This window comes from Staurois parvus, unplaced genomic scaffold (assembly GCF_062004578.1).
Source record: "Staurois parvus isolate SC_StPar_1 unplaced genomic scaffold, SC_StPar_1.0 ptg000249l, whole genome shotgun sequence".
Classification (NCBI taxonomy): domain Eukaryota; kingdom Metazoa; phylum Chordata; class Amphibia; order Anura; family Ranidae; genus Staurois; species Staurois parvus.
In genome coordinates this window covers 3,129,014-3,156,531 of record NW_028318045.1, presented here as the reverse complement: position 1 = coordinate 3,156,531, position 27,518 = coordinate 3,129,014, and the positions used below count along the sequence as shown (strand labels likewise).

Sequence of the window (27,518 nt, the reverse complement as noted above, 5' to 3'; positions counted from 1 at the left end):
TTGCCGAAATAATTTATTCTGACAGAATGTAGTAATGCGCTAAGTCACATAAACATGTGCAACGTGTAAGTGATGTCGTGTTTTTTTTATTTGTTTTTTTTTTTCTGCCTGTTAAATGGTCCTGCTTTTGAAGCGCCTGTAAACACCTATGTGTGCATGGACAGACAGGCTAAGATGGAGGGGGGTTAGAGGAAAAAAATAGCATCAAATGTGTGCAACAGTGTTTTTTGCTGCTGTGTACATGAGGCCTTAGAGATAAGTAAATGATGAGCATTTAAAGTTTATTGTAAACTTTTTTTTCCTTTTTTTTTTTTTTTTTGTTTTTGGTTAAACGGACACTGACTACTTACAGAATGTATTACTACTATACAGCATTGTATGCATGTAGGTAAAAAACCTTCAGTGTGAAGCTCCCCCCCCCCCCCCCCTCAGCCCCTTTACTCACCCGAGGCAGCGATGTACATGATAGCAAAAGCTGTGCCAGGGCTCTGCCACGTCATTGGCCGAGACACAGCAACAGGAACCATTGGCTGTTGGTAAACATTGTGAAATGTTAATGTTACTAAATCCAGGACCCTTCATTCACTATATCTGGTCTCCCACAGTACACACAACATGGAAATGCAATTATTTTAGTAAGTCTAAATGTCTAAATAAATTTTCTCATCAGCAGTATTTAGCAGTCTTTTGGCTTCTATCAGTGTCCAGCTGAGCACTATTTAAAGCTTGTAGGAGGAGTTTTCATTCTGCTCTAGGAGGTTACAGAACCCCTGCCTTCTGTCTGGGAAGTGCTGATTGGCCCTGTGCTGATCACATGCACCTTCTCAAAGGAAAAAAAAAACCTCTCTAGCCATGCACACCAAACTGAGCATGTGCAGAGTGACTCCAACAGCTCCGTACAGTAGCCAGGATACTGGACTGAGATAGGCACAAGCTGGAGTCACGTGACCGTACTGTGTAGCCGAGGATTGGACGAACAGGGGAACCGGCAGTGCTGGGAGAGGACGCACTGCTGAGCTCTGGACATATTCCAGCTGTGTTCCTGGAGGGGGACTGAGAGGAGAACAACTTCCACTGATCTAGCCATTTATGTAGGGCGATGGCAATTACAGTTGCTGTAATCATGATCTCTAATATGCCTTCCATCTTTTAGTCAACTGTGACCGCTGCCCATCAACACAGACAAAGTGATACGAGTTCTCTCTTGTTGTTGTTGTTGTTGTTAGTCACTATTGATCACATCACTTTTGGGACTACTTTTTGGTCAAGTTTTTTGGGACATATTACAGTGGATTATATTCACGTTCCTGTTCACATTCGTATGTTGGACGTTTAATACTGGTCATGTTTTTCTGTTTGTTACACTAATACATTGTTTGGTAGGATAATTTATACCACTTTCACTTATTTAGCACTGCACCATTTGTTTATTAAGTTGATAAAGTATGTTAACGGTTGAGAGAGACCATAACTCTGTACATTTACCCCTATGGCTGTCCTTCAAATATTTAATAGAAAAAGGTGAAGTTTGTAAAACTGTGAAAGCTATACCAATAACTAGAATGGCAGTGATTAGCTCAAAATTATATATGCTTGCTAAAAAATTCTTTGTGCTTTTATACATGGAGTTTGTGAATGACCCATTTAAGTGAATGGGTGGGAAGGTGCAACAAGTGACAAATTATTCCCATGCAGCTCAGTGTGTTCCTCTGACTGACCAATGCATTTATCATATTTTGACAATTTCATGAATTATGAAAAATTCATGAATTATTTCATGAAAGTGTTTTTAGTGTCAACGAGCCCTTAGTCATCATCACTGCTGTGAATGACTGCAGTGGAGGAACTAGTCATCTTGTAAGTATGACCGTGATTTCATATGTTAGCCACCCCTTATACAGACTCTGAATTCACTTACAGCAGCAGTGCACAACTTATTTCTGCTTTTATCCAATATGCAATTAAATTCATTTTTAATTCATACAAAGACTTTTCACAACCAGCCAATATATATCCAGAAACGAAAGGCCCTTCAGCGTGCTCTACTTGCATTATTGGCCAAGTACCCTTTTTGCAAATTCTTAAGACTCAGACTAACATGTAAGTGTATTGCTTATGTGAAATGATAACATTTTTAGTTTGATAGATACCTTAGAAGTGACATGTTGATATACAGGCCAACACTTAGACAGGCAGTAATTGAAAATGTTCTCCACCAATGCCCAGGTTGCGCACAGAAGCATTCAGCAGGCGGTCATGAGACCATTTGAATTTTGTTTTTTTTCAAACCCATTTGAAAGTCCACTGCTATACTTTTGGAAATACAGTTTTGGGTTCACATCTGCATTAATGCTGTTAGTGCCCTCTTTGGTGAGATTCCCATCATACAACATCATACAACACCCTGACGGTGTACCACAAAGACTGGAAGAAAAGAGAAATCTCTGCAGCAAGGGCAGCATAGATTGCAATGGACACATAACCGTAACACTTCTCCATTGTATTAGAATAAAATATTATTTGTATTGCAAAGTGGAGGGTTCCCTGACTCCGTGGCATTATCACTGGGACAGCAATAAAAAATAACTGACATAAATTCTAACCCTACCTCACTGTTCCCCCCCAAACCATGTTTGACCCAGAGTAACCCTTTAAACAGTGATAGTCATATGTGTAAGCATGCTTTATTTTAGAGGCCTTCTTTACAGTGATGTGTTGAATACATAGCCATTCACATCAATCAGAGCACAAGAGTGCCTTACAGTCTATATTGTTGGGGCAGGCAAGACTGACAGACTCCCGGAAGCAGTTATATGAAGGGATTTGGATAGTTGGATTGCTGAACATTGCATTGACATTAAAGTTTTCTATATGCAACCTACTGTGCTGCTACAGAAATACTCCTATAATAATGAAAGCCAACTAGCACTCCTAGGTGATTCATACAATGATCAAATACATATGTCAATGAAAGTGGTGCAGCACTAAACCTATTGCACACTGAGTAGAGAGAATTTGGTTGGAAGTCCTTTCAGTAATCAGCATGCAGTGGTGGGGAGTTTGGAAATTGGCACACTCAAAGGGGAAACGCACACCATAAAACTTTATGGTGAGATTTGGCCTCAGGACCCCAGTACCACATGGCCACCATGCTGATCTTTAAGGGCCCATTCTGACCTTGGAGATCTGGTGCATTCTCATTTGCATTAGCACACTTTTTTTTTTTTTTGCCTCAAAGGCAACACACCAGATTGTCCAAGTAAATGGACATGGATTATTTTTGGCTACATAGTGCATTATTATGAACTGCAATGCTTGTGAGTTATAGCTGCATTATATTAGTGCATCAAGGTGCCATTTAAAATTTTACTGTGCCAATGCACATGGTATGCATTATTGCAACATATCACTAGGAAAAGGCATGAGCATTTTATGAGTATGAAAGGCACAAATAACCTGGAGAGGTTTACTAGTGCAACTTTCTTATGGCATTTGAAGGCACATTAGATTCTTAAGATTGCAGTGATGTCACTCAGACTAGTTGACTGATTGTAAACACCACAGATATGTACAGAGGGTGTGGAAACCTGTCCTTTCATGTGCTTGCGGAACAAGATTTTGCTCATGCGGTAACATTCCCCCCCCCCATTCATTCATTTACTTGTGGTTTGCTTTCTAAGCCGAACAATAAACTGAAAGCTCGGTTAAAATGTAGAACTAAAAATATCTCAAACTTAAGTTGGGACTTTTAATAAAAAATAATTTAAGCACACTTTAAAAGGGTAAAAGACTACATTTTTTTTATATATATATATATATATATATATATTACTTTTTTCTCTCTTTTTTTTTTTTTTTTGGATAGAGTGGAGAGGGATTAAACATGTCAGGTTTTTTTTTTTTTTTTTTGCCACTTTTGCCTCCGTTAGGGATATAGTCACCCTCTCTATTTGTCCTGCTTACCATTATCATTTAAAGTGAAAGTAAAAAAAAAAAAAATAAATAAAAATTTGAGTTTTCTCCAGAGCAGTAATAGAGGGGAAATTTTCCAACGAGGTGTTCATGGTGACCTGGGGAGGGTCACAAAAGATTGTTAATTTGCAGGGATTTTCTCTCACTTCCTGTTTTGTCTGTGGAACAAGAAATTTAAGGTAAAACTCCACGGTGGGGTACAGATGGCAAAAAACCCCAAAAACTGAGAATGGTTAGAATGTTATCCAAACTGTGAAAAACAATTTGGGCCTAAAGTTCTACTTTAAATTTAAAGTATTGTTTGACATGTTTTGTGAATTTGCTATTCAGCCTCTTTATTTGTAGCTTCATTTTGGGCTAAGAAAGGAATAGGAACCAGTGGTACTGAGTAAGACATCAGTTTATGTAGAATGAAAGCACTCCTGGCATACCCATTTCCCTTCAGATTAAAAATCTTTGTAATCAGAATAACCATGTCAATGTCAGAAACTGGTGACTAGCTGCAGTTGCCTTAAGGGGACAAGTTTCACCACACTGTAAAACAGATAACCAGTTAACACCACAACACCTTGAGCCAGCCCTAAAAATATTTAACATATGCTTTCTGGATATTGTCTTCCAAAAAATCCATCTGAAGCCGAAACCTATATTGGTTAGAACAGGGAAGAATCTGCAAGTGTTGTAGGCTCTGCTCACACCTACACAAGTGTGACAGTGCATGTACATCAGTGCGGGTATTATACACAAATAGGCTGCCCAACGCATTCAATTTACACCAAAGATGATCTTCACCCTTTTTTTTTTTTTTTTTTTTTTTTTTTTTAAACCGTGCACTAGAATGCATATTTTTTCCATGTACACTGCATCATACACACGCGCCATTAAGAATCTAGTTGCACTAAGGTGCCATTCAATCAGGACATGTGTTTTGTCAGGGAATATGTGTCATTTTGCTGCACAGCTGCTGCCGTTTTTTGTGGCACAGATTTGAATGGAGCTTTATTGCTGTCTTCATTAGAAATGATTCCCTCAGTTCCTATTAGGACAGGAAGTGGTGTTAAGTCTCCAATGTAGGCACAAAAAAAAATCAAGACAGCTTACAGGAAAAGTTAGAACTTCTGTTGTCAGCGTAGGCACATTGTTTTTGAGACAATGCAGAGATAACGGCAACTAGATTTATATACGTGAAACATTAAGGCCTCCTTCGCATTTGTCACATATTGTGTTAAGGCAGCTCATTCATTATACAAATAATTGGAATATGCAGCGCCATAAATAGATGATGTAATGTCAAACACGAAATCTCAGCATAATCGCTGAAACATAATATCAACAACTTGAATATAAAAAGTCTGGTATGTGATGAATAAATACAGTAAAAAAAGTTCCTGTGGATTGAACACATGTGAGATGTACACAAATAGCAGTAGCTTCAGATGTTCACTTGATCTAAAATCCTGAAGAATCCAGTACAATAATGCGCTTATCACAGGAACATACAAACTGAGCGTTGTATGCATGTCATCAGGTATACCATCAGCAACTGGAAAAGGCCTGGGCAGCAATGAGAACAATGACCGGTCATCCACGATAGACACTCGGGGGCCTCAGCAAACACTCGGGTCACATCTGGTTCACCGGTGGGTCAAATGACGTCCAGCCTCCTGGTGGTACTTCTCCTGAGATGGTCCACCTTACACGGCTCCCGGAGAGCGCTGCCAAAGTTTTAATGCTCGTTATTTGCGAGCCGTGTCTTGAAAACGCCCTGTGGGTGGGGCGAAACGCGTTGGCGCACTTCTGGTCTGCCGTCTTCTTGGCCTACGTCACTTCCGGTATTTGGAACGCACGCCGACTTTTGCGGTTAAAGCAGCCATTTTTGAGGTGGAAAGCTGGTCATCTACAGTGATCCTTAAAGCATGAGATCCCTATATTTACAATTTGGAAACTTGTTCCTTTGAAGCCTTTGAGACTATTAAACAAGGCCTGTTATTTTATTGAAACGTGAGTGTCCTTATTCTATTGATTTATATGGTATTGAGTGGCAGTATTACACTATGTAGCCTTTTTTTCCTTGCACACTATTGAGGATTCCATGGAGACGTAGAGTGGAGTCGATTGCTGTATCTAAGCAGGGTGAAGGCGATTTGAGTTCCTCCTGAGGGGCTATAGGATCCCTTATATCCTATGTGGCTTATTACTCACCTCCATCTGGTGAGTGCCGTCAATATTATTTTTCACGTGGTGATTAGGTGGAAGCACATTTTGGAACATTGTTTTGAAAATCCTTTTGGGAAAATAAGGACTTATGTTTGAAATATTATATATATATTTTTGCATGGACATTTATTTATTTGTGATTATTTTTATGTATTTAATTTTTGCGCTGTTTTTTGTGTTATTTATTATTGGTGGTTTTCACTGGTGCACAGCTGCATAATTGTATACTTTCTTTGATTGGCGCTGGGATTTTTTTAGTTTGGTTGTGGGAGATATTATGCGTTTGGGTGTAACTATGTGATGATTTTTGGTGACAGGTTTTCTTTACTGAGACATCCAAGGTCTAAAAGACCCTGGATGTCTCCCCTGTGCTCCACTGAATGTAATGCAGCATTGTCAACAGAGACCCTGCAGTGACATCATAACGTCACTTCCAGATCATCCCCTCTAGCTGACGGCAGTGACTCTGGCCCGGGCCCACAGATGGGCAAGCGGAACCCAGGAGACCTTACACGGGGGGAGGTTCACATGGGTGGGTTTAGGCTGGCACTGTGTGGAAACAATCGGTGGCAGCGCTGCCTCCCAAATGCTTCCACCTTGCAGGTGAGCCCTGCTGCGGGCAAGGTTGGAAAAAACCTACCTGCCCAGAACTACATGTCTCGGGCGTTGGGTGATATGAATACAACGTCTCTGTAGTTTGTTGCCTCAGATCAGATACAATGTACAGAGCTAATTTGAGTGGCTCTATACATTGTGATCACCTTATTGCTGGCATCTGAGAGCATGCCCACTTCACTCTGTAGTGACTATATTAATCCCCCTCACCTCCCTTATTCTGCACATTAACCCCTTCATGTCTACCAAACCCTTAGTCTTTCTCCCTCTGGTAATGTTACACTATATACAGTGTATACAGATGACAAACGCTATGTTCCAAAAAAAAAATATATTGCCATGGAATGTCTACTTTACACAAAAGGCTCATTTTGATGTTCTTGATCTATTCTGGCATTTTCAAGTAATATTATTTATAAAAAAGTAAAGCTAACCACACACATTACAATCCAGTTGTGCAGTCTCCTTTAAGGCAAGCCTTAAAGTGGAACTCCACCCAAAAGGGGAAGTTCCCTTTTTAATCCTTTGTCTCCTGCTCCCCTTTAAGGATTGGCACCTTCTGGAGAGCGGGTACCCGATTTTGACAGGTACCCACTCCCTCTTCCGCTGCTATCGCCTAGGCGATCAAAAGAAGAAGCTGTCCTAAAATATTAATATAATATTGGTAAGTCTTCCATAAGGGTCCATGTTTAGGCACTTCCTGTTATAGGTGACAACGCTGTGTCTCTGTCTCCCAATTGTACTCCTATGCTGTCATCCTGTCACACGGACATTTAGTATTTTACTTAATTGAAAAAAAATAAGTGACTTGTTTATGATGTGCATTGCTTTTGGTAGAAGCTTCAACTAAATGTCATTCACTTAGGGTTCAGATCTACTTAAGTTTCTCCTTTCAACGAATTGTCAGTTCCTTCCACCTCACTGCCATAATCCAGCGGTCCTGTAGAAAGCTTGCTGCATTCTGCTTGGCAGTACAATCATACAGCTGTACAGGCTCAATGGCTTAATACTCTTTTCACTTTGACTTGTTATGTATCAGGCTTCAAGTGGTGCTTGGCTTTTCAGGTGTAGAAAAAGATTGTTTTCTTGCGGTCTTACTCTGTAATTCCACCTTTTCTGTAATGACTTTATAAATATTAGCGCAGCATTCATATCATCCCTCAGGGGGGTTTGTTTGAAGGGTCTTTGCTTTTTCTGCCTCACTCTCGCTGCATTCATTTCTCCCGTGTGTGCATCTTCCTTTGAAATTCTGTTCACGTATATATGACTAAATGGGAGTTCTTGCTAGCTGATTCCTAAAGTTGCTCTCCAGACAATCCTCTGAATGCACAGCAGAAATACATATGTATAAACTGTCATAGCTGTCAAAGGACTTATGATTTATACACCTCTGCCAGACAGCACAGCCAGGATGGTGACACAACTTTTTCTGTTAAAACAGTTCTTCATTCCATGAAAAAAAGTCATATGGCAAGTGTCAATGCTTTTTATTAGCACTGATCACTGTATTAGTGTCACTGGGGATGTCAGTGGCAGTTAGTTCCCACCCAGTGTCAGAATGCCTGCTGCATTTCCGCTATAAGTTGCTGGTTGCCACCGTTACTAGTATAAAAAAAAAATTCCAGCATATACACCGCCATTTGTAGACTCTATAACGTTCACGTAAACCAATTAATTTACACGTATTGGGATTTTTTTTTAGCAAATAATTTATTTACTGGATATGTTTTATAGCAAAAAGTCAAACATTGTTTTATTTTTTCAAAATTGTCAGTAATTTTTTGTTTATAGCCCAAAAAATAAAAACCGCTGAGGTGATCAAACACCACCGAAAGAAATCTCTATTTGTGGGGGGAAAAAAGGACCTAAATTTCATTTGGGTGCAGTGTTGCATGACATGACGGCGCAATTGTCAGTTAAAGTAATGCAGCGATGTATTGCAAAAAATGGCCTGGTCAGGAAGGGGGGTAAATCGTCTGGAGAGCAAGTGGCTAAGCTTTTGAAATTTTAATTGGCAATTTTAGTTTTTCGTTGCTTTACTTTTAATTAAGGTGATACTAAAGTTTTTGGTTTTTTTTTCTAAAATAACCTGTCATATTTGCCTGCTCTGTGCAGTGGTTTTGCACAGAGCAGCCCTGATCCTCCTCTTCTCAGGTCCCCCGCCAGCGCTCCTGACCCCTTCCTCCTGTCGGGTGCCCCTATAGCAAACCGCTTGCTGTGGGGGAACCCAAGCAAGCAGACTCTGCGTATCCATTCACGCACATAGCTGCAGCTTGACCCTGCCCCCTCCTTCTGATTTGGCTCACTGGCTGTGATTGACACTGGCTCCTGCTGCTGCCTCAGCCAATCAGTGAGGGTCCCCGGAGAAAAGAGGCTCTCGCCGATATCGCTGGATTGGGATGGGGCTCAGGTAAGTGTTAGGGCGAACAGGGGAGGCTGCTACACACAGAAGCTTTTTTACCTTCATGCATACAATCCGTAAAGGTAAAAATCCTTGAGCCCTTACAACCACTTAATTGTATTAGCCAGTCCTAAATGTGTCACAGATGCACATCATATTTACATGAAGGTATGGAGCCTGCTTACACCAGCACTAGAATGGAAAAATATCTATATTTGTATCAATTATGGTTTACCATGATCAGATCATTTACTGCATGCCTCCCTGGAAGGGTTCAGTAGGATCAGTTTTTCCATTCAGATTTTTGAATTGACAGGGGCTGCTGGTATTACTGGAGTGTTGTACAGTTGCCTGATCGGGGGTGTCGAGCTCTGTTTCATCGTAGGCCACATCAGTATTATGGTTGCTCTCAAGGACGGGTTATATCTGTAAGACTAGCTGTCCAGAGCACCCCACCCCCCTTACATCACCGTGCATCCTCAACTTTTGCTGCTGGGGGTGGAGCTAGGAAGCAGAAAGTGCAGGGGGTGAAGTCAGCTGCAGGAGACTGCTGAGACCAGGGGAGATGGAGATGAGGGGGTGCTATGGCTGCACGGTGAGGCAGAGGAGTTCTGTCCTCTCTGCGGCCGAATGCTCAGAAAAGGTGGGGGTGGAGACGAGGGGGATGCCGCAGCTGCAGGAGAGGTGCAAGGGCCCTGTATTTGACACGTGCACTAGATGGATGCTTCTAATAACTGATCTCAAAGGTGTTTTAAAATTTAACACTTTACTTACAGTGTTAGGCCTCGTTCACACCATGGTGCAGAGATGTCAGTTTTTCTGCATGTGTTCTGCAAGGGCACAACAAAATCAATTGTTCTCTATGTGCCCTGTTCATAGCACAACGCTAGTATCACATGCAGATTTTTTTTTCTGCACAGTAATCTGCAATGTGTATAAAACTCATTGAAACGTGCATGAAAACTGATGTCTCTGCAAGTGAAATCTGCACGTCGGTTTTCATTCACGTATGGTGTGACCGAGCCCTTAGGGTTCTAAGTTCAATTCACACCAGCCATGCTCTGCACCAAGTATACTCTGTATGGTGCACTAAGACTGCCATAAACGAAGAGATTTCCCAACAAACATCCATATGATTATTCGTGCAAATGTTCTGATCAGTACATTTGATAACTTTCATTAGAATTTGTGTTTTTTGCTTTTAGCTTTTTATTTTGGAACAGATGTCCCCCTTGATTTTACTCTCTAACAGCAAATCGATCAAATGTTCTGAAACTGAAAAATGTTTAACAAGATTTTTTATTAATGTATGGCTAGCTTTAGATGTCTTCATTATACCTTAGCCTTTGATTTTACATAAATGTCACCATAGTTTTGTCACTACCTGGCAAAAGTTTAAAGCTGATGGCTAGCCACGCTGTCAACCAAACACTCCTCTCTAACTGCTGTTTTTTTTAACAAAAAACTAAGCTACAATCCTCTTTTAGCCATACAATGTGGTCACGTGTGCTAGGTCCCAAGACTTTTATATTTGGAACTGCAAAGTGGGACAGATCCTTCTTCTAGTGCTTTCTCTGCCTCCTGGGTGATGTGGTCACTTCCCTTTGGCTGTCATTGGCGGAGTCATCTTGACCTCAAGATGTTTACAGGGGATTGATGACATCTCAACAAGGGGCTGCAATCAGATTGGTCAATGGTGGACCCAGATTGCAGCATTGGATTAGTAGTCCCCACTGCCAGAAAAGACGTTGCCGAGGAAAATGGCCAATGGATTGGGGTGAGAAAGAAAAACGGAATACGAGGCAAGAACTAGGAGGTTGCATTTGTTTACAGAAGGGACTTCAATGATGGGCTGGAGTCAGACCTCTGCCTACTGGAAGGATATTCACTTGCATCCCCAGGGTGCTGCATGACATGAACGAACTGTTTTTTTCCAGTGCAGAAAAACATTCATTGCAGGGCCCCACCAGCTTCACATCCTTGCTATCCTTTCCTCCGCCATTTTTTTGGTTGTCAACACTTGGAGATTACGCATGTCTGACTGCTCTCTCCCCCTATCCTCATGTGACAGCATTGATTGACCTGTCACCAAGCACCAGCCCTGTGGTTATGTAGAATGAATGAGAATGACCTGCTCCTCTATACTCAGAAGTACAGCCGTAAATTCGAAGCAGCAGGGTAGCAAGGGAAGGTGGTTGTGCTGTTGCTGGGAAGGACATTTAAGTTGGCCTTTTGTTATACTTGGCATGCACCCGTGTTTTACTCATGCAAAGTCAAGTCACTTCTTAGTATTTGTAACATTGGATACTGCAGCTCTAACTCTGCACAGGTCCTTAAATTCAAACCTGCCCATCTCGCGCCAGTCCACTAACATACGCAATCGGTATTGCTGCCTTCTAGATTTTGGGTAGTCTAGGCCTGATTTTATCCTTGTCTAATTTCCCACCATGGTGCAGTTTGAAAGGAAGGCATGACTGTTAAGTGTTTTGGAGTTTTGTGCCAGAGCCAGCTTTCTGAAAGGCTCTTTCTGTGCCTAGCAAGTGTCCTCAAGTGCAGTTCTGGTTGCCATGGCTCCATCAAGTCAGAAAGTCAGGCCCAAATCGGTTTGTGAGTTAACTACTTCAGGTGATGGAGGCCTCAAGGTTATACATACTGACGCAGGTGGAAAAAGTATAAAACTGTACAAGCAGTAATTTCACTCCAGCCTCTAACCTATAATCGCTCCTACAGCTTCTGTTGTAGAGTGCAAATAGTATAAGTACTCTGAGAATCCATGCTGAACCCGAAATCCTAAGAGCTTATGTTCAAATCCCTAAATTCTTTTTTGCCGATCCACTAGAACTCCTCGCTAAAGTTTCTTCAAATGCTATGTCAGGGTTAAATAAAAAAAAAAACATATGTAGTACATCTGTGCACTACATTTCTTCATATTTGTTCTCTTTTAGAAATGTTGCAAGTAATAAAAAATACCTATTGGTCCATGGAACTCCTAACTCATTCTGAAGCTTATAACTCTGCTGTTCTGAAATCATAAGCAGTGTTGTCAGCCATGCCTGCAGTTTCCTCTTCTAGACTACAGATAACCTGTTTCTGTTGTGGAGATGAGAAGGAAGGAGATATTCTTTACTAGGAAGACCTAGGCCAGAATGACAAAGTTCTTCAGGTGCAGAAGAAACTTTGTTTAGCTTAAGCTGAAAGGCACTTGCTGGACTTCTAGCAGATCAGTGGGTGTTTTTCTATACTTTGCAGCATTTTTAGAGGAAAAGTAGAGGGAAAACTCTTTTGGCCCTACTTCTCCCATGGATCAAAAGAGTGTACTTTGTTCTGCACCACTGTGACCTGTTTTCAGCCAACTGCCACTCGGGAGTCTGGGTGGATCCCAACTTTAAAGTCGTGATTTTTCCACAGCCTGGACTGGCTCAGTGACATCAGCTGACCGTTTAGCCCTCTGTTGGCTGACATTATTGAGCCAGTCCAGGCTCTAGTGAGATCCCGACTTTAAAGTCAGGATCCACCCAGATTCCTGAGTCGCAACTGGCTCAGCCTCTCAGTGAGCCACTGGAAGCCTTAGCCAGCAGCTCCTGCCCAATGCACTGCCTGGCACTCCAGTAGGCTTGTAGGGGGCAGAGCAGATTGCTGGTGACTAACAGTCTGTTCTCTGCTCACTGAAGACCGAGAACCAAGCAGTCAGTGGTCTTTGAACGCTCAGTTCACTGTCTTCGAACTGGTGGGGGACAGATGCTGCATCCACCTAGGTGAGTATGTACAGTTAGGTCCATATATATTTGGACACAGGCACAATTTTAGTTTTTTTCAGATATTTACCAAAACGTATTCAAGCTATAGTGCTATAATGTATGTGGGCTGAAAGTGCACACTCTTGGGTTTAATTTGAGGGTATGTACATCCAAATTGGAAGAAGGGTTTAGGAATTACAGCTCTTAAGATTAGCCTTCCCCCTCCCCCCTTTTTTCAAGGGTCCAAAAGTAATTGGACTATTGAATATAATCATAAATAAAATGTGTTACAGGGATGAGTTAAATCTATTTGTTAATCTTCGTCATTTGGTGCTGAAAGTCATTGCATTACTTCTAGAATGGGTCAGGCCAAAACCGGGGGGCAGCCAGGTGCACAGTTTGTCACACATTGCATGGACAAAGGATAGTTTCCCTGTGTACAACAGCTGTGGGCCAGCTTACCCATGGCCTGCTTTTTCTCTAGCTGCCGCTAGTTTTCACATTGCTTTCCATGCAGTGGGAGCAGCTCTGCAACTCCTAGCTGCACTCAACATTTTTGGGGGGTTTTTAGTCCTGGAGACTAAAAAGGAAGTATTTGTAGGCACTAGGTTCCTGCTTTTATTTTCTGACAGGGCCTCCAACCCCTCACCACTCCAAATATTATACATTGGTTTAAATACACTTTCATGTAGATTAGCTGATGAGTACATCATTTTTTTCTGTTCTCTGGTGCACAGGATTCTGCTTTTGTCTGTATACACCCCCAAGTTGGACAGCTGTTTTTACAGCCTGTCATATTGCACCTGGGTTTAGGTTTTGTAGAGTGCTCATTTCTGTTCACACATTTTTTGGCTTTTCATTCTTTTCTGTGGAATTTTATTAAGATTATAAGTAAATGTATAGATTACTACAACATGGGTATTGTATGCCTTTTTTCGCACTGATCACGTAAATCTCATCGCTGTCTGTTTAGTACCAAGGTTATGACTGACTTTGTTAGGAGATTCAGTATAAGGCAAAAAAGGTCCCTCCTGGCTAAGGTGGCCCTTTTTCCTCTACCCCCTATTTAAATTAATTGGAATTAAATAGGTTGCCCCTATTTAATTCCAAACCCCCCCCCCTCCTTTTTTTTCCATTGCCTTAATGTATTATGTCCCACTGTATAAAAAGCTTTAAAAAAAATCTTTAATATATATTTTTTTTCTGTTGCCTCTATAACCTGTAATATTTTTTGCAGTGTTTTATGTAACTACTAATATATTTTGTTGTGGCCACCCTACCCCCCACCCCCTGTCTGTATGTAATGCCTGCTTTTTTTCACATATGTTGAGTAGCTTTAGACCATCTTCTGGTGTGAATGTAAGGTGGTGCTAAGCTATATGTCTATCTGTGCACTCTCTCTCTCTCTCTCTCTCTCTCTCTCTCTCTATTGTGCTGACTCAGGTTTCTAAGGGAAGATGCTTATGTAGAAAAAGCCACTGCTCTCCCATTCACAGGGCTAAAAATAATCCACCATGTGGGCCTGTGAAAACGAAAGTCTGTGGTCTGTGTATATTTATCTGGTACAGAGGAAGTCTTTTGCTGAAATTTTTAATCAAATAGGAAGAAGCTTTAATACCTCTCTGTGAGGCTGTTCCACTATGCACAATAAAGCACTGCCCACCAATGGAAAAACCTACTGAAAGGGAGCATTTATGCAGCCTGATTGCCAGCGCACCTTCAAGTGGCCCTGTTTGGTTTAAGGAAGATATCGAATAATATATAAGAGAAATTATGCTTGCCTCTCTGGTGACCAATATTTATTTTTGTGCATCCTAAGACACGGTCTTCATATCTATTATGATATGGTTATGCTGCAACCTTCAGGTGATTGGGCACTGGCCATTAAGTCATGAAATCCACCTCACAGGTATAACCCCCTCACAGCCTCAGTTTTGTTTTTTTGCTAGTGTGTTGAAGTGATAGACATGTCTGTGCATTCTCTGCACACAAATTGATATTTAGCTAGCTTTTTCTAGAGTTCCATCTGTGATTAGTAGACTGACTTATCTGGATCTGTTGCCTATAGCAATCTGCTCAGTGAAACGGTACTCAAAACATGGACTGGAGGTTGGGACTTCCTGACAGTGGTCACTTTACAGAGAAGATTTTCTCCCATTTTATTCTTGTAGAAGTGAAGTCTTGACCAGGGCCCTTTTTCACACCCGTCTCTGCAGTGGATCCAAGATCCAGAATGAAAATGAATATGTAACGTCGGTGTCTTGTTTTTTTCCTCCATGCGTGATGGAGTTAAAACAGACCCCTATGGGTGTCTGGATGTAAGCAGACCTGCATTCGCATATATCTGCCCACTTCTGGTTAGGTCTGCAAAAGCGTACCATGATGCAAACTTACTGTGTTTCAGTTCGATGAACCTAAACCGCATTAGATGTACGTTGATGTAACCTGACACACATCTGCTTACATTCGGCCACTCATACATACATAGCAGTCCATTTTTGTTTTTTTTTTAATCATGGGTAAAAAAAAAAAAGACTGATGGATAATCAGAAAACTTTTCTGTGCTCCTCTCCCTCTCTCTCCCTCTCCAGTTCTTATTTAAGTCAATCTCTTTAAATCATACCTCATCTGCTAATGCCCCTACATCCATGATTGTAAGCTTACAAGTTGTGTCTTACACAAGGCAAAGGCCCCTTCCCCCACCCCTTTATGATATTATTCGAACCAGGCGATTGGCTGCTCAGATCCTGAGCACTGCATCCTCAGAGGAGGAGAGGGTCACATGGAAGTGCTGGGTGTTTTCAAGGACTCTGGTTAGTAAACACAATAGTTGGGGAGAGTGTGAACAAGGTAATAGTAGCAAATGAGGTGGGCTGTAAAAATGTTAATTTTTTTCCCTTTTAATAAATGTAGTTGTGAATTTTGTGTTTTATCTAGCCTGCCTGTATTTATAGCTAATATTTTCTTTTTTTGTTTTTCCTTTTTCAGATCGCTGCATCCAACAGATTTTAATTTCTCTAAGTTATTCTCAGCCTGGAAAATACAATTTTTTTTGTTTTGATTTCTACTCCTGTGTTTCTGGGATCTTGTCAAGATGTCGCGCAGCCCCGACGTAAAGGAAGACCCCGTGGAGTGCCCTCTTTGCATGGAGCCTTTGGAGATAGATGACATTAACTTTTTCCCTTGCACATGTGGATATCAAATATGCCGCTTCTGTTGGCATCGTATACGCACAGACGAGAACGGGCTCTGTCCCGCATGCAGAAAGGTCAGCTTTGGGGAAAATTCTGCTCTGGGCCTTAAAACACGCCTGTATTAAGGAAGTCATGGAGGCCGTCATTGCTAATGTCTTCAGAAAGATCTGGCAACCTGGCTGTCATTGTAATCCATCTTTTTTGTTGATATCCAACTCACTTACCTGGAAAACTATGCAAACAAGGAGTTCTGACATACAGAAGATGCATATTTATTCCTGGTCAGTGTTTCATAAAATACTACAACACAGACAGCCAGGAAGCTAGTAATTTCAGAAAAAGGTCAGCAGCGGCAGGCTCCATATTTCTTACATGACAGGTTCTCCTTTAATCCTCTTGCTTTCTGTGGAAGTTTATTGGCATAAATCGTTACCTTCTTAAAGAAGAACTTCACCCGAATGTTTGAAAGTGAAGAATCAACAGCTACGGAAACTATAAGGGCTTGTTTCCACATGTGTTGATTATGAAGAACAAAGCAATGGTCATTACCGCTCCTATGGCATTTATGATGTGTTGATGTGTTTTCGAAGTGTTCAAAATTTTTCAAGAATGCTTGATAAATGCCCATGGAACTGTTGCTTTTCTAGTGTGAAGTGCTTAAAGGGGAAGTGATGTAGAGTAAATAATCTGCTTTGAGGCGTGGTTAGGTTGTGGTATAACAACAGACATATTTGTGAATTCACTTCAAGATGGATTTGAATATTTTTACATGTTTTGACACTTGGCTTGGTCCAGCTCACTGTTCTTGACACAAAAAGCTTCACCACTGACTATAATAGCGCCAAATGCCTCTGCTCCTACCTAGCAATGCTGGCTTGGTGCTTTTGCCTGTAAATGGTGTTACCACATGGCTGTTCTGTACAAACAAGAAGTGTCTCTGGAGCTGCTCTGTCCTGGTTTTCTATTGATTCCCAGTGCATTCCAAGATACAGGAACTTCCACTGTCTGTCCCTCAAGGCCCAACTAACATCTTATAAATCCTTCACTATATCATAAATGCTATAAGTGCTGTTAAGGTGCAGTTAGCATCACCATTGAAATCAATGGAGGCAGCTGTGACAAGCGTCTGTGCACCATGAAAGCAATATGCTGCTTAATCTTTAACATGAGATAACTTAACACCACTGCTCCCGTGTCTGTGTGGTGCCATAGTAATTTTCATAGCAGATGTTGAAGCGCAGTTATGAGTCTTTAAAAATGCTGAGTAAATGCTGCATAAACGCAGGGTATGACGCTTGTGTGAACAAGCCCTAAGAACCAAGTCAGTCCACGAAGTCCAGGGCTGTCTTACCCATAGCCACTGCTTCTTAGGGCTTTGGATCTCCCGGACCATCATCTTGGATCCAGAACGGACTTCATGATGACTCCCTGCCAGCCCCAGCTGTCATGCAGTGAGATTGGGACTGCATCCTCCTGGGTACGTGTGATGTGTATTCCAGGAGAACATACCCAAACCCATGGCTTTGCTCCAGACTTGCTCCTTTCATTCCACATGTACAAACCAGGTGCTCCCTACCACAGCCCATCTCCACTCTCAATCAAAAGTATGAAAAATATAAGCCACACTCCAAAACTTAGCTTCCCTTTCTGTGATTAATTTGTCAAAAGCAAGGACTGCATACAGTCTCCACCTGAAACCAACCTTCCTTAACCACCTCCTGTCCGGCCTTTGTATATAAACGGCCGGACGGTGGCAGTGCAGGGTCGGGTGGCCGTCTATAAATTGCCTCCCCGCGCCCTGCTTGTGCGCGCTCCCTGGGAGCGCGCAGCACCGCGATCCGGTGCCCGCTGTGTCCCCCAGACACAGTGGAACACCGATCGTCGGACAGGACCTCTGTACGAGGTCCCAATCATGTGATCTCTGATTGGCCAATCAGTGATCACATGCAGAGTAGTAAGCAATGATGTCACTTGTGACATTGCTTACTACGTGTGAAATCTGTGAATGATCACAGAGGTCACATGGTACAAGGCTATTCACAACAGCCTTGTACCATGTGACAAGCTATGACCAACCACCGCTCAATCAGTAGTGCTCAATGGCTGCAAGAATGCAGACAGAGAGAAAGAGAAATGATTGCTTTTACATCCTTTGTGGGTGTAAAAGCAATCAGTGTAAAAAAAAAAATCATCACCCCCCACAAGTAGTACAGTGTCACCATGAGTATGTACAGTATGTAAAAAAAAATTAGAATTACAAAATAATATAAAAAAAGTTTAAAAATTATTATTTTTGGTTATAAACTAATTTGGGTTATTTTTTTTTTACTAAAAATATAACGGAATAAATTTTGAACAAGATTTATGATGAAATACTATTTATGTGCATAATTTTATAAGAAAAACACTTTTTTTCCCCCAAATTTTTGGACTTTTTAATTTACATAGCAAAAAAAAAATAAAAATCCCAGTAGTGAATAAATACCACCAAAATAAAGCTTTATCTGTCTCAAAAAAATGCTAAAAAATCCATATGGCTACAGTGTTGCATGACCGCGCAAATGTCATTCACAGTGTGATAGCGCTGAAAGCTGAAAATTGGCCTGGACAGGAAGGGGGTAAAAGTGTCCGGACAGGAAGTGGTTAATGCATTTCGCCACTGCTGGATTGCTCACATGGCTAGGGGAAGACTGTTCATATCCTTGTGAGCACTCCAGCAGCAGTGAAATGCATCAAAGAAGCTTGGTTTCGGGTGGAGACATCAGTGTATGTAGTCCTTCTTTTTTTTGTTGTTTTTTTTTTTTTTTTGACCAATTAAACACAGAGAGAAGAGCTAAGTTCTGGAGTGTGGCTTATATTTATCATACTTTTGTATGAGTCTATCCCAGGAGGCTGCAGACAGGCCAGCCCAAAAGAATGCCATCCTCAGGACTAAGGTGGAGCAGGTACCTTTCTGAAGAAAAAAAGTTTTCGCTCCATGAGGGGAAAAAATTGCAATTTATTCACAGGCTGAGGGTAGGAAGATTGAGTGGGACCCTCATTTACAGCACTTTAGTAACTGCTTTTAAAATTGGTCACTGGTTTTTTGATATTTGAGTTGAACTTTGGAAGAAAAAAAAAACCAAGCAAACAATGAAACACAACAGCCATGCATTTTCTTACATGAATTTAGGTGACCTTTGTGTTTGTGGTGATAGTCACTGCTGCTTTCTCTCCTTGTGCAGGGTGACTGGTCTTGTCTCCGCCTGCTGTAGGTATCTTGTCTCCTGGCTATAGTTATCTGCAGGCTGCCTGTAGTGGGTGGCACATGCTTGCCTTCCTTTACACCTCTGCTTTATGTACAGGCTGTGTAGACAGTGATGATGTTTTACACTATAACATCTGGCTCTTCAAAGGCATTTGGTGTACTCTAATTGGATTTATACCTCTTCTGACTATTGAGGAATACATTTAAACACTTTTTTTGCCTGCTTTTCAGCTCTAAAACTGCTGTCAGGTTTAGTTATTGTTACTACTGTCTAGAACAGGTTTTCCCCTCACTTTGGCAGGCCTCTAGTGAAAATCACAACTGGTGTTCCATTTGAAAATTTCCCCTCACCTTTTTTCTGGTAACAATTTTACGTTTTGGTTTTCCCACCACTTGCTCTTTTGAAGACAGTGGTCACCAGGACAAATAGAGGGATGACAGTAATGAGAACTGACATATTTTAACACCCAATTTGCCCAGCCCACAGCTCAAAAAAAAGCGGCCAGCAATATTTTCAAGCATGTTTGAATGTGATTGGTGAATGTGAAAAGCCTCTTCTTGCCCTTTTTTTTTTTTTTTTTTCTTTTTCGTTTATATCTGGGTTTTTATATGGGAGCAAGGAGGGCTACAGTTGGGTGTTTTTCACTCCCTACGTAGGTGAACTATTGCTCCAGTATGCATTCTTTTTTTTTTTTTTAAGTATCTAAACCCAAGAGCAAAAAATATAATTTCTTGATACAGAACACATGATCATTTGTGGTTATATGCAGCGACGTTCAAGTGATTAAACACTGGCAAACAGTGAAGACAGACTCCATGTAACCACTCCCAGCAAAACTCCGATTTGCAAGGTTGCCACCTGATTTTCTTTTCACACATTTACATTTAACGTGGATTGTATGGCCTGTGCATGTTAAAGTCTTTGGATATCCCATAGTCTAAGAATGCTGATCTTGTTCTGTACTGTATGATAAAAAAATAGGATGTTTTATATGCCTTTTAAAATCCTTTCCTTGGAGTTCTGTACATAATACAGGTCCAATTTCATAATCACTCCTTTATTGCTTGCTTCGAAACTGAGTCTTGCTGGGAGTTGGAGGGGATATATGGACCTGTCCTAAACGGCTTTGTTTGCTGGAGTGCAGTCACGTGAAGGTAGCTGAATATAATCCATTGTCTAATAACACTGATCCTGTGTCCCAGACTGAACTCCTAGAAAAGGAATTTACAGGTAAGTCAAAAAGCTTTAGCAGTCCTTCGATGTGGTGGCTGCACCAGGTTTGCTTTTTCCATGCTTTTTTCCTGGTGATCCTGCTAGTAACACAGTTGACAACTTGTGTAGAAGTAGAGTTTTTTTCACCCTAGGACATGACTCTTTCTCCTCGTTCCCATAACATGTGGGAATGTTCTGTAGTTCAGAGGTAAATTGGGTAAAGCTGATAACTTTATTTTGTCTCTATGTAATTTTATCAGCCCTCTGACTTTGTGGCAGGATCACCAGGTATTTGTAACAGACCAAAAGGGAGCATATAAGAGAAGGTCTGTGCTGGGGTTTACGCTTCAAATTTCAGTTTTGCTTGGCAGTGTGCCAGTTATCTATAAAGGGTTTGCAGGCCCATTATCTTATGATTTTTGGACAAATTTACTAAAAATTGGATGATCTGTATTCTTACAAAAAACAAAATGTGAGTGACACTGCTTTTAAAGGCCATTTCCTGTCTTACAGCCATATCCAGAAGACCCTGCTGTCTACAAACCTCTCTCCCAGGAAGAGCTGCAGAGGATAAAGAACGAAAAAAAGCAGAAACAGAATGAGCGCAAACAGAAAATATCAGAAAACCGCAAACATTTGGCCAGCGTGCGTGTGGTTCAGAAAAATCTAGTCTTTGTAGTGGGCCTTTCACAACGCCTCGCAGACCCAGAGGTAAGTGACAGCAAACATGCCCTTTCGCATTACAAATTTTCAGTCTGATATTGCTAAATATAGTAGAAGTATTTGGTTATCTGCAGCAGACAATGAAAATTCGTGTCAAATGCTAAAGGGGAAATATTATTCTTTTGTAATGAAATCTGCACAGATTCCAGAATTAAAGTGTAACTAAAGGCCCCCCCTTTTTTTTTTAGTTTTGGATGTGGAGAGGGATTAGAATACTTCTAAAAAAAAAAAAAAAATTAAAGTCAAATTTCATCATAAATTTAGGGAAAAATATATTCTGCTAGATGTCTTTGCAAAAAAAAAAATCCCAATACATGTAAATTAATTGGTTTACGTAAAAGTTATAGCATTTACAAATGGCAGTATATATACTGGGATTTTTTTTTTAATTTTTACTAGTAATGGCGGCGATCAGTGAATTATAGCGGGACTGCGCCTGGCATTCTGACACTGGGGGGGGGGGGGGGGGGGGAAACTGACTTCGTGTCACTGACATCCCCAGTGACACCAATACAGTGATCTGAGCTAAAAAAAAAAAAAAAAAGCACTGACACTGTACTAATGGCACTGGGCAGGAAGGGGATAACATGAGGGGCGATCAAAGGGTTAACTGTGTGCTGTTTTGCTGTGGGCTGTCTCCGTGTGCTTCACTGTAAGCACACTAATTTGGATGGCTGTGCTGTGCACAGCCATTCAAAGGAGTGTGCATGAGCTGACAGGGAGGAGAACTGTTTTGTTTACAAACAGTTCTCTTCCCCATTGGAGATGGACGTGAATCACTGGGCACCGGCGAGTAATCACTGGCCGGTACCCGGTGATTGACGGCCGCGAATGGTGGCTTGGGTAGGGCTTGTGTGCGCCCCCCACCCAGAAATTCAAAATCTTGTGTGTGTGTGTGTATGTATGTATGTATATGTGTATATATATATATATATATATATATATATATATATATATATATAGTGATTTTGCGCACCCCTGCCGCCTTGTAGCAGTATATCTGCTATAGGGCGGTTGGGAAGCGGTTAAGGGACAGATGAGCGACCCTGGCCACCAACAGTTTATGTCCAAGCCTGCTCATCTGTTCTGAATCACGTGTAACTGCTTGTATGTTGTACCTGTAAATAACCAGCACAGATTTACACTGAGTCTTGGCTGTGTATGGCCCTTACACCTTATTGGCTATACATTTGTTTTCATTATTTTGTGGCAAAATTACAGCAAGAGTCGGTTTTCTTTGACATCAGAGGAATCTCTGGTTGATCTGATATCTGTCATAATGATTGAATAACTTGATACGGCGGTTATAAACATTTTGTAGAATACATGGTTACCTTTTTTTAGTATATATTTTTCCCATTACAGGTTTTAAAACGACCAGAATATTTTGGGAAATTTGGTAAAATACACAAAGTAGTCATCAACAACAGCACGTCCTATGCAGGCTCACAGGTTCGTAAATGGTTTTGTTTTTTTGGGAGGGGGGGGGGGTTTCTCTCTGTATACTTAAAGTAACACTAACTTTAGGTTCGTAGTTCTATGCCCCATATAAATGTACTTTTTAATTTGCTTTTAAAGCTTGGCTTTAAAATTGTTTTCCATGTGCATGGTATAGCAGTCTTCTTCCTTAGTATTCTGCCTCCAGCCTGCTTATTGGATGTTGAAGGAGCAGCAGACTAATTAGGTCATGTTTTTGCTCCCTCCACCTGTAATCCTGTTTACAGTGTTTGACAGCCTTGAGCAAATCTGCTGGTGTTCCAAGCTGCTTCCTGCCAGTGTGTGCTGCTCTTCAGGGGTTAAAGAAGACTGTTATTATTATGACAACATGAACAGAATAGGATTTAAAGCTAAACATTTAAAGAGTGTATAAACCCAAAATTTCATATTCCTGATATGTACGTGCTTGTATGAAAAAGTATCCTGTTCTTTGTATGAAATCCCTGATGTTCCTGCCACTCCCTCTGCTTTCCTGTTAAAAACTGATTACAGTAGGCATGAGAGTACAGCGTGGTCAGTTCTCTAGCTGTGCTGGGAACTCGGTCTGCTCTCCTCCAGTAATCAGACTTCTGCTTATAACTCCCCCCAGCCATTCACTGGGAAGTTCAGTGTTGCTGCTGTTTCTCCTCCCCCAGCTAGCTCAGCAGCGTAGAGCTTAGGCATGTGATCAATTTTGTATATCTATACAAAATGTTTTGCCTTTTCATTTCTGTTTTAAATTAAATGAATTGTTTTACATACTTTTTAAATTTAATTGTTGTATTAAGGAGTACATAGTTGAATTAATTTGTCTTAAATCTGCCTTGATTTCATCTTTGTAAAAAGGGGGTAAAATGGGCTATAAATTGTTTTATAAACCACTCCTGAAAAAAATGTTAGTTCCTCTTAGAGCCACACCCAGCTATAGTACAATGGTCTTCTGTTTGTGTTAAAAATCACTGACCATACATGACTGTTTGTTTGGTTTTTGTTTTTTTTTTTCTGATCAGTACCTAAATGTCTAAATGCTGCTCTAATACTCTGATCAGGACTCGGTCTGTCAAACTGTTTGCTGGTCACAGCAATAGCAAGGATAGCCTGGAATAGGAACCAGGCATTCATTTTTTTTATTCATTGAGTTGGCATGTGATTTTATTGTGTTTTTTGTTTTGTTTTTTTGGGGTTTTTTTTTTTGTTTTTTTCTTCCTTGACTTTCAAATGTTAGAGAAGTTCAGGAATGGCAAAAAAAAAAAAAAAAAAACCCCATACTTGCCTAAATTGCTGCAGCACTGATCTCAGCTGTCCCCCGGTGGCTCTACCCCAAGTGATCCCACAATGGTGATCGCTCAGTTCTCCGCTGTGAGCAGAGATCACTGACAATTGTCCCCGCCTCTCTGCTCTGCCTCACCAGTGCTCACTGGAGTGCCATGCTGTGGAGAGAGCAGGAGGGGCTGGTTCAGATTCTCAGCAGTGCGCTGAGAGGCTGAGCCAGGTTCTGGTCCAGACATCTGGGTGGATTGCGACTGTAAGTTCGAGATCTTTCCCGAGCCTAGACTGGCTGAGTGATGTCAGCCGACAGCAGGCTTTAGCCTGCCGTCAGCTGAAAACAGGTCACAGTAGTGCAGAATGATCCATAGGAGAAGTATAGCCAAAATAGCTTTGGCTATACTTTTTCCTTTCAATGTGTCTTTCAGACTTTGAGTATAATGAGGCTTCATATTATGTACGCACATACAGCAAGAATTCTTTCAGTTTCTCATTTTGATATCTGTATTTGTGGTCTGCAGCTAGCTCATTACAGCAATCTAAATATAATTCTGCTCAGTAGTGTGATATTGCTGCTTTTCCACCTGAGTCTGTGCTTAGGCTAATTTGCCTGTTCTCTTCCAGGGTCCAAGTGCTAGTGCATATGTAACGTACATACGGTCAGAAGATGCACTTCGAGCTATACAATGTGTAAACAATGTGGTAGTAGATGGAAGAACACTTAAGGTAAGAGGCCTTGGTGAATTGTGTTAACCTTAAAGCAGAACTCGTGGAAAAAAAAATTTCTCCCGTGCAGTATGGCTGTGCCCACACTACATAGGTTAACTGCTCGTTTTGTCTAGGGGTGAACCGAAAGGCTATATTTACCTGATCCTTCGATCCTCCAGAAAACCACGCTTCCCCCACATCCAGCAGTGGTTTGTTCCTGCCATCCTCATGTCCAGAGCCAGTGGGCGTGATGACATCAGGAACAGTCCATTCACAAGACCGCTAGCATGTGGGGGGGGGGGGGGCACAAGCGTTGGGGACCAGCTCAGAGGATCGGTGGATTGGTAAGTATATCTCTGTTCTGAAGTCCCCTAGACAAAAACGAGCAGTTAACCCATGCAGTGCGGGCACAGCCCCACTGCAAGGGTTAACTGCTCGTTTTTGTCTAGCCCCACTGCATGGGAAAAAAAAATTTGTCTAATTCTTTAATGCTGTGTTAGCATGTTTTGGTAACATCTGTTTATTTTTTTTATGATTTTATTCCTAGGTCCACTTACTAAAGACACAACAGTATAGATGATTTCTCCCACCAACTGTCTAGTGTCAAAGCTTTGAGTTTCCCATCATTTTCTGTAGCTGTGGTCTTCAAGGCAAATATAGTGAATCTCGTCGGAGGGGGGCACAGCAGTAAACAAAAAAACCTGGTGGGCTTTTCAACACTCTCACAAACTATCAAATTAAATTATACTGATAGTGAAAAAAAATGTGGGGTAGCTTTTTTTTTTTTTTTTTTTTAAGGTGCAGTGACACAATGACAGGAATTTACTAAGACTGGAGCAGCAGAATTTGAAGCAGTTGAATGGCAACTAATTTCGCTTCTAGTCTGATATTTTCATTGCTCAAAGGCTTAGTTCACCTTTACCAAAAAACTGCCTTTCAGGTAAGAGGTGCCTGTAAATAAAACAAACTGTGCAGCTTTTAACAAAGGTAAAGTGGTTGTGAAGGCTCAAGGTTTTATTTACCTTCATGCATTCTATGCATGAAGGTTAAAAAACTTTGTGTGCAGCATTGCTCCCAGCCCCCTCAATATTTACCTGAACCTCATCGCAATCCAGTAATGTGAACAACAGCCTTGGCTGTCCTGGTTCTTTGCCTCCCCGTTGGCTCCCACTGCTGTCAATCACAGCCAGTCAGACAATGAGGGGAGAGAGGGGCTGTGCCAGGCCACAGCTCAATGTGTTAATGGATACACAGAGCAGCATGTTTCCCCATAGCACGTTGCTTGCTATGGGGTGCACTTGACAGGAGGGAGGGGCCAGGAGAGCCTGCTAGGGGACCAAGAAGAGGAGGATCCAGGCTGCTCTGTGCAAAACCACTGCACACAGTAGGCAAGTACAGCATGTTGGTTATTTTCCCAAAAAAATTAACCTTTAGTATCTCTTTAAATAATGCCCTTCCTTTAGGTGTAGACCTTTTATGTACATCCTGAAGCCTGACTGAAAAACTCCCACAAATAACATCATCCTGTCCTCCCTAGTTGCTTGGACATTGCTAAGAGTCTCCTACCTCTTAGGCTCCATTCACTCAAATCGTGAGCAGATTCTGCTTGGAGAGTCTCGCAGATTCCATCCGTGGAGTCTCAGAGATTCCACCCGCGATTTGAAACTCCCTAACCTTACTGTTCACCTCCATCATCACACAAGTGAGTTCTTTCTCTGATTCAGAAACCCCCTCGCGTAATTCTACGTTTGTTCTCCATGCTTATATTGGTTGTACATTGTATTGAAAACCAAAAATACAGAAACTTTTGTGAAACCTCAAACCCTTGCATGCGCTTTATCTCCCCTGATGCGGTAGCTCTGAGCTCAGTAAGAGCTTGCGCTTGTGATGGTGGAGGCAAAACCGTAGGAGCTGGGAATCTCTTAGCAATGTTCTAGCAACAAGGCGGGACTGGATAATGCCATCTCTTGCAGTCTTTCAGTCAGGCTTCAAGAGGTATGTAAATGGTCTACAATGTTAGCAAGGGCATTTATCAACTTTGGTCAAAGCTGCACAGTCCTTTGGTAAAGGTGAACTGTGCCTTTAACTGAAAAGGCTGAAGATAGAAGCTGATTGGTTACTATGCCTAGCTGCTCCAGATTCTGTCTGCTCCAGTTTTAGGAAATTCCCCCCCAAGGAACTAGCCAGGCTTGGAAACTTTTAACCCTTTGTTAGGACAGACAGCCCTGCTCTAGTTTAAAAAAGATGAAGAAATCTGTTCACACAGTAGAAACGGGGCAAAATATGGCCAATAAGAGTTCCAGGTCCCCTGCAACCACGCCCTTAATATGGGCGTAACATTTGTGTAAAAGACGTAGTTAGCCTTTAATGTATAGTTTTAAGCAGGTCCTCATAAATCTAAAGGAGATTGCAAAACGTTGGTACTGTCAGATTGTAACGTGAATGGTGAGCTCGAAGCAAAACTGTACTCCAAACGTAAACCCCTAAACTCCACGTATGCTCTTTATTCCAGCTTGGAACAGTGTAAGTATGCATGGCTCGTATCTTTGGGTCTACTGGGGAAGCTTGCAATCACTGTGGTAGAAGTTGGAGCTACTGCAGTGACAGCTGCCATCTTCTTGGTCCTGTGCCATTTTTTTCAGTGAATACAGAGTGGACAGGAAGATAGTGAATAGGGGGTAGGTTAAAGGGTATAATAAATCTCATCCAATCAGAGATTGCCTTCTTTTCACTGAAAAAAAAATAAAAA

The 27,518-nt window shown here is 41.4% G+C and overlaps 1 protein-coding gene across 7 annotated transcripts in view; it reads left to right on the top strand.

Moving 5' to 3' along the window:
• Positions 1-27,518, top strand: part of CNOT4 (CCR4-NOT transcription complex subunit 4) — a 136,111-nt gene that overhangs the window by 25,532 nt on the left and 83,061 nt on the right. For all 7 annotated transcript variants that reach the window (XM_089680666.1, XM_089680667.1, XM_089680665.1 and 4 more), the window contains exons 2-5: positions 15,931-16,210; positions 21,110-21,307; positions 22,685-22,771; positions 24,686-24,787. In XM_089680666.1, the coding sequence (XP_089536792.1) occupies positions 16,037-16,210; positions 21,110-21,307; positions 22,685-22,771; positions 24,686-24,787 (561 nt within the window). In that variant the 5' untranslated portion in view covers positions 15,931-16,036. The remainder of the gene's footprint in view (positions 1-15,930; positions 16,211-21,109; positions 21,308-22,684; positions 22,772-24,685; positions 24,788-27,518) is intronic.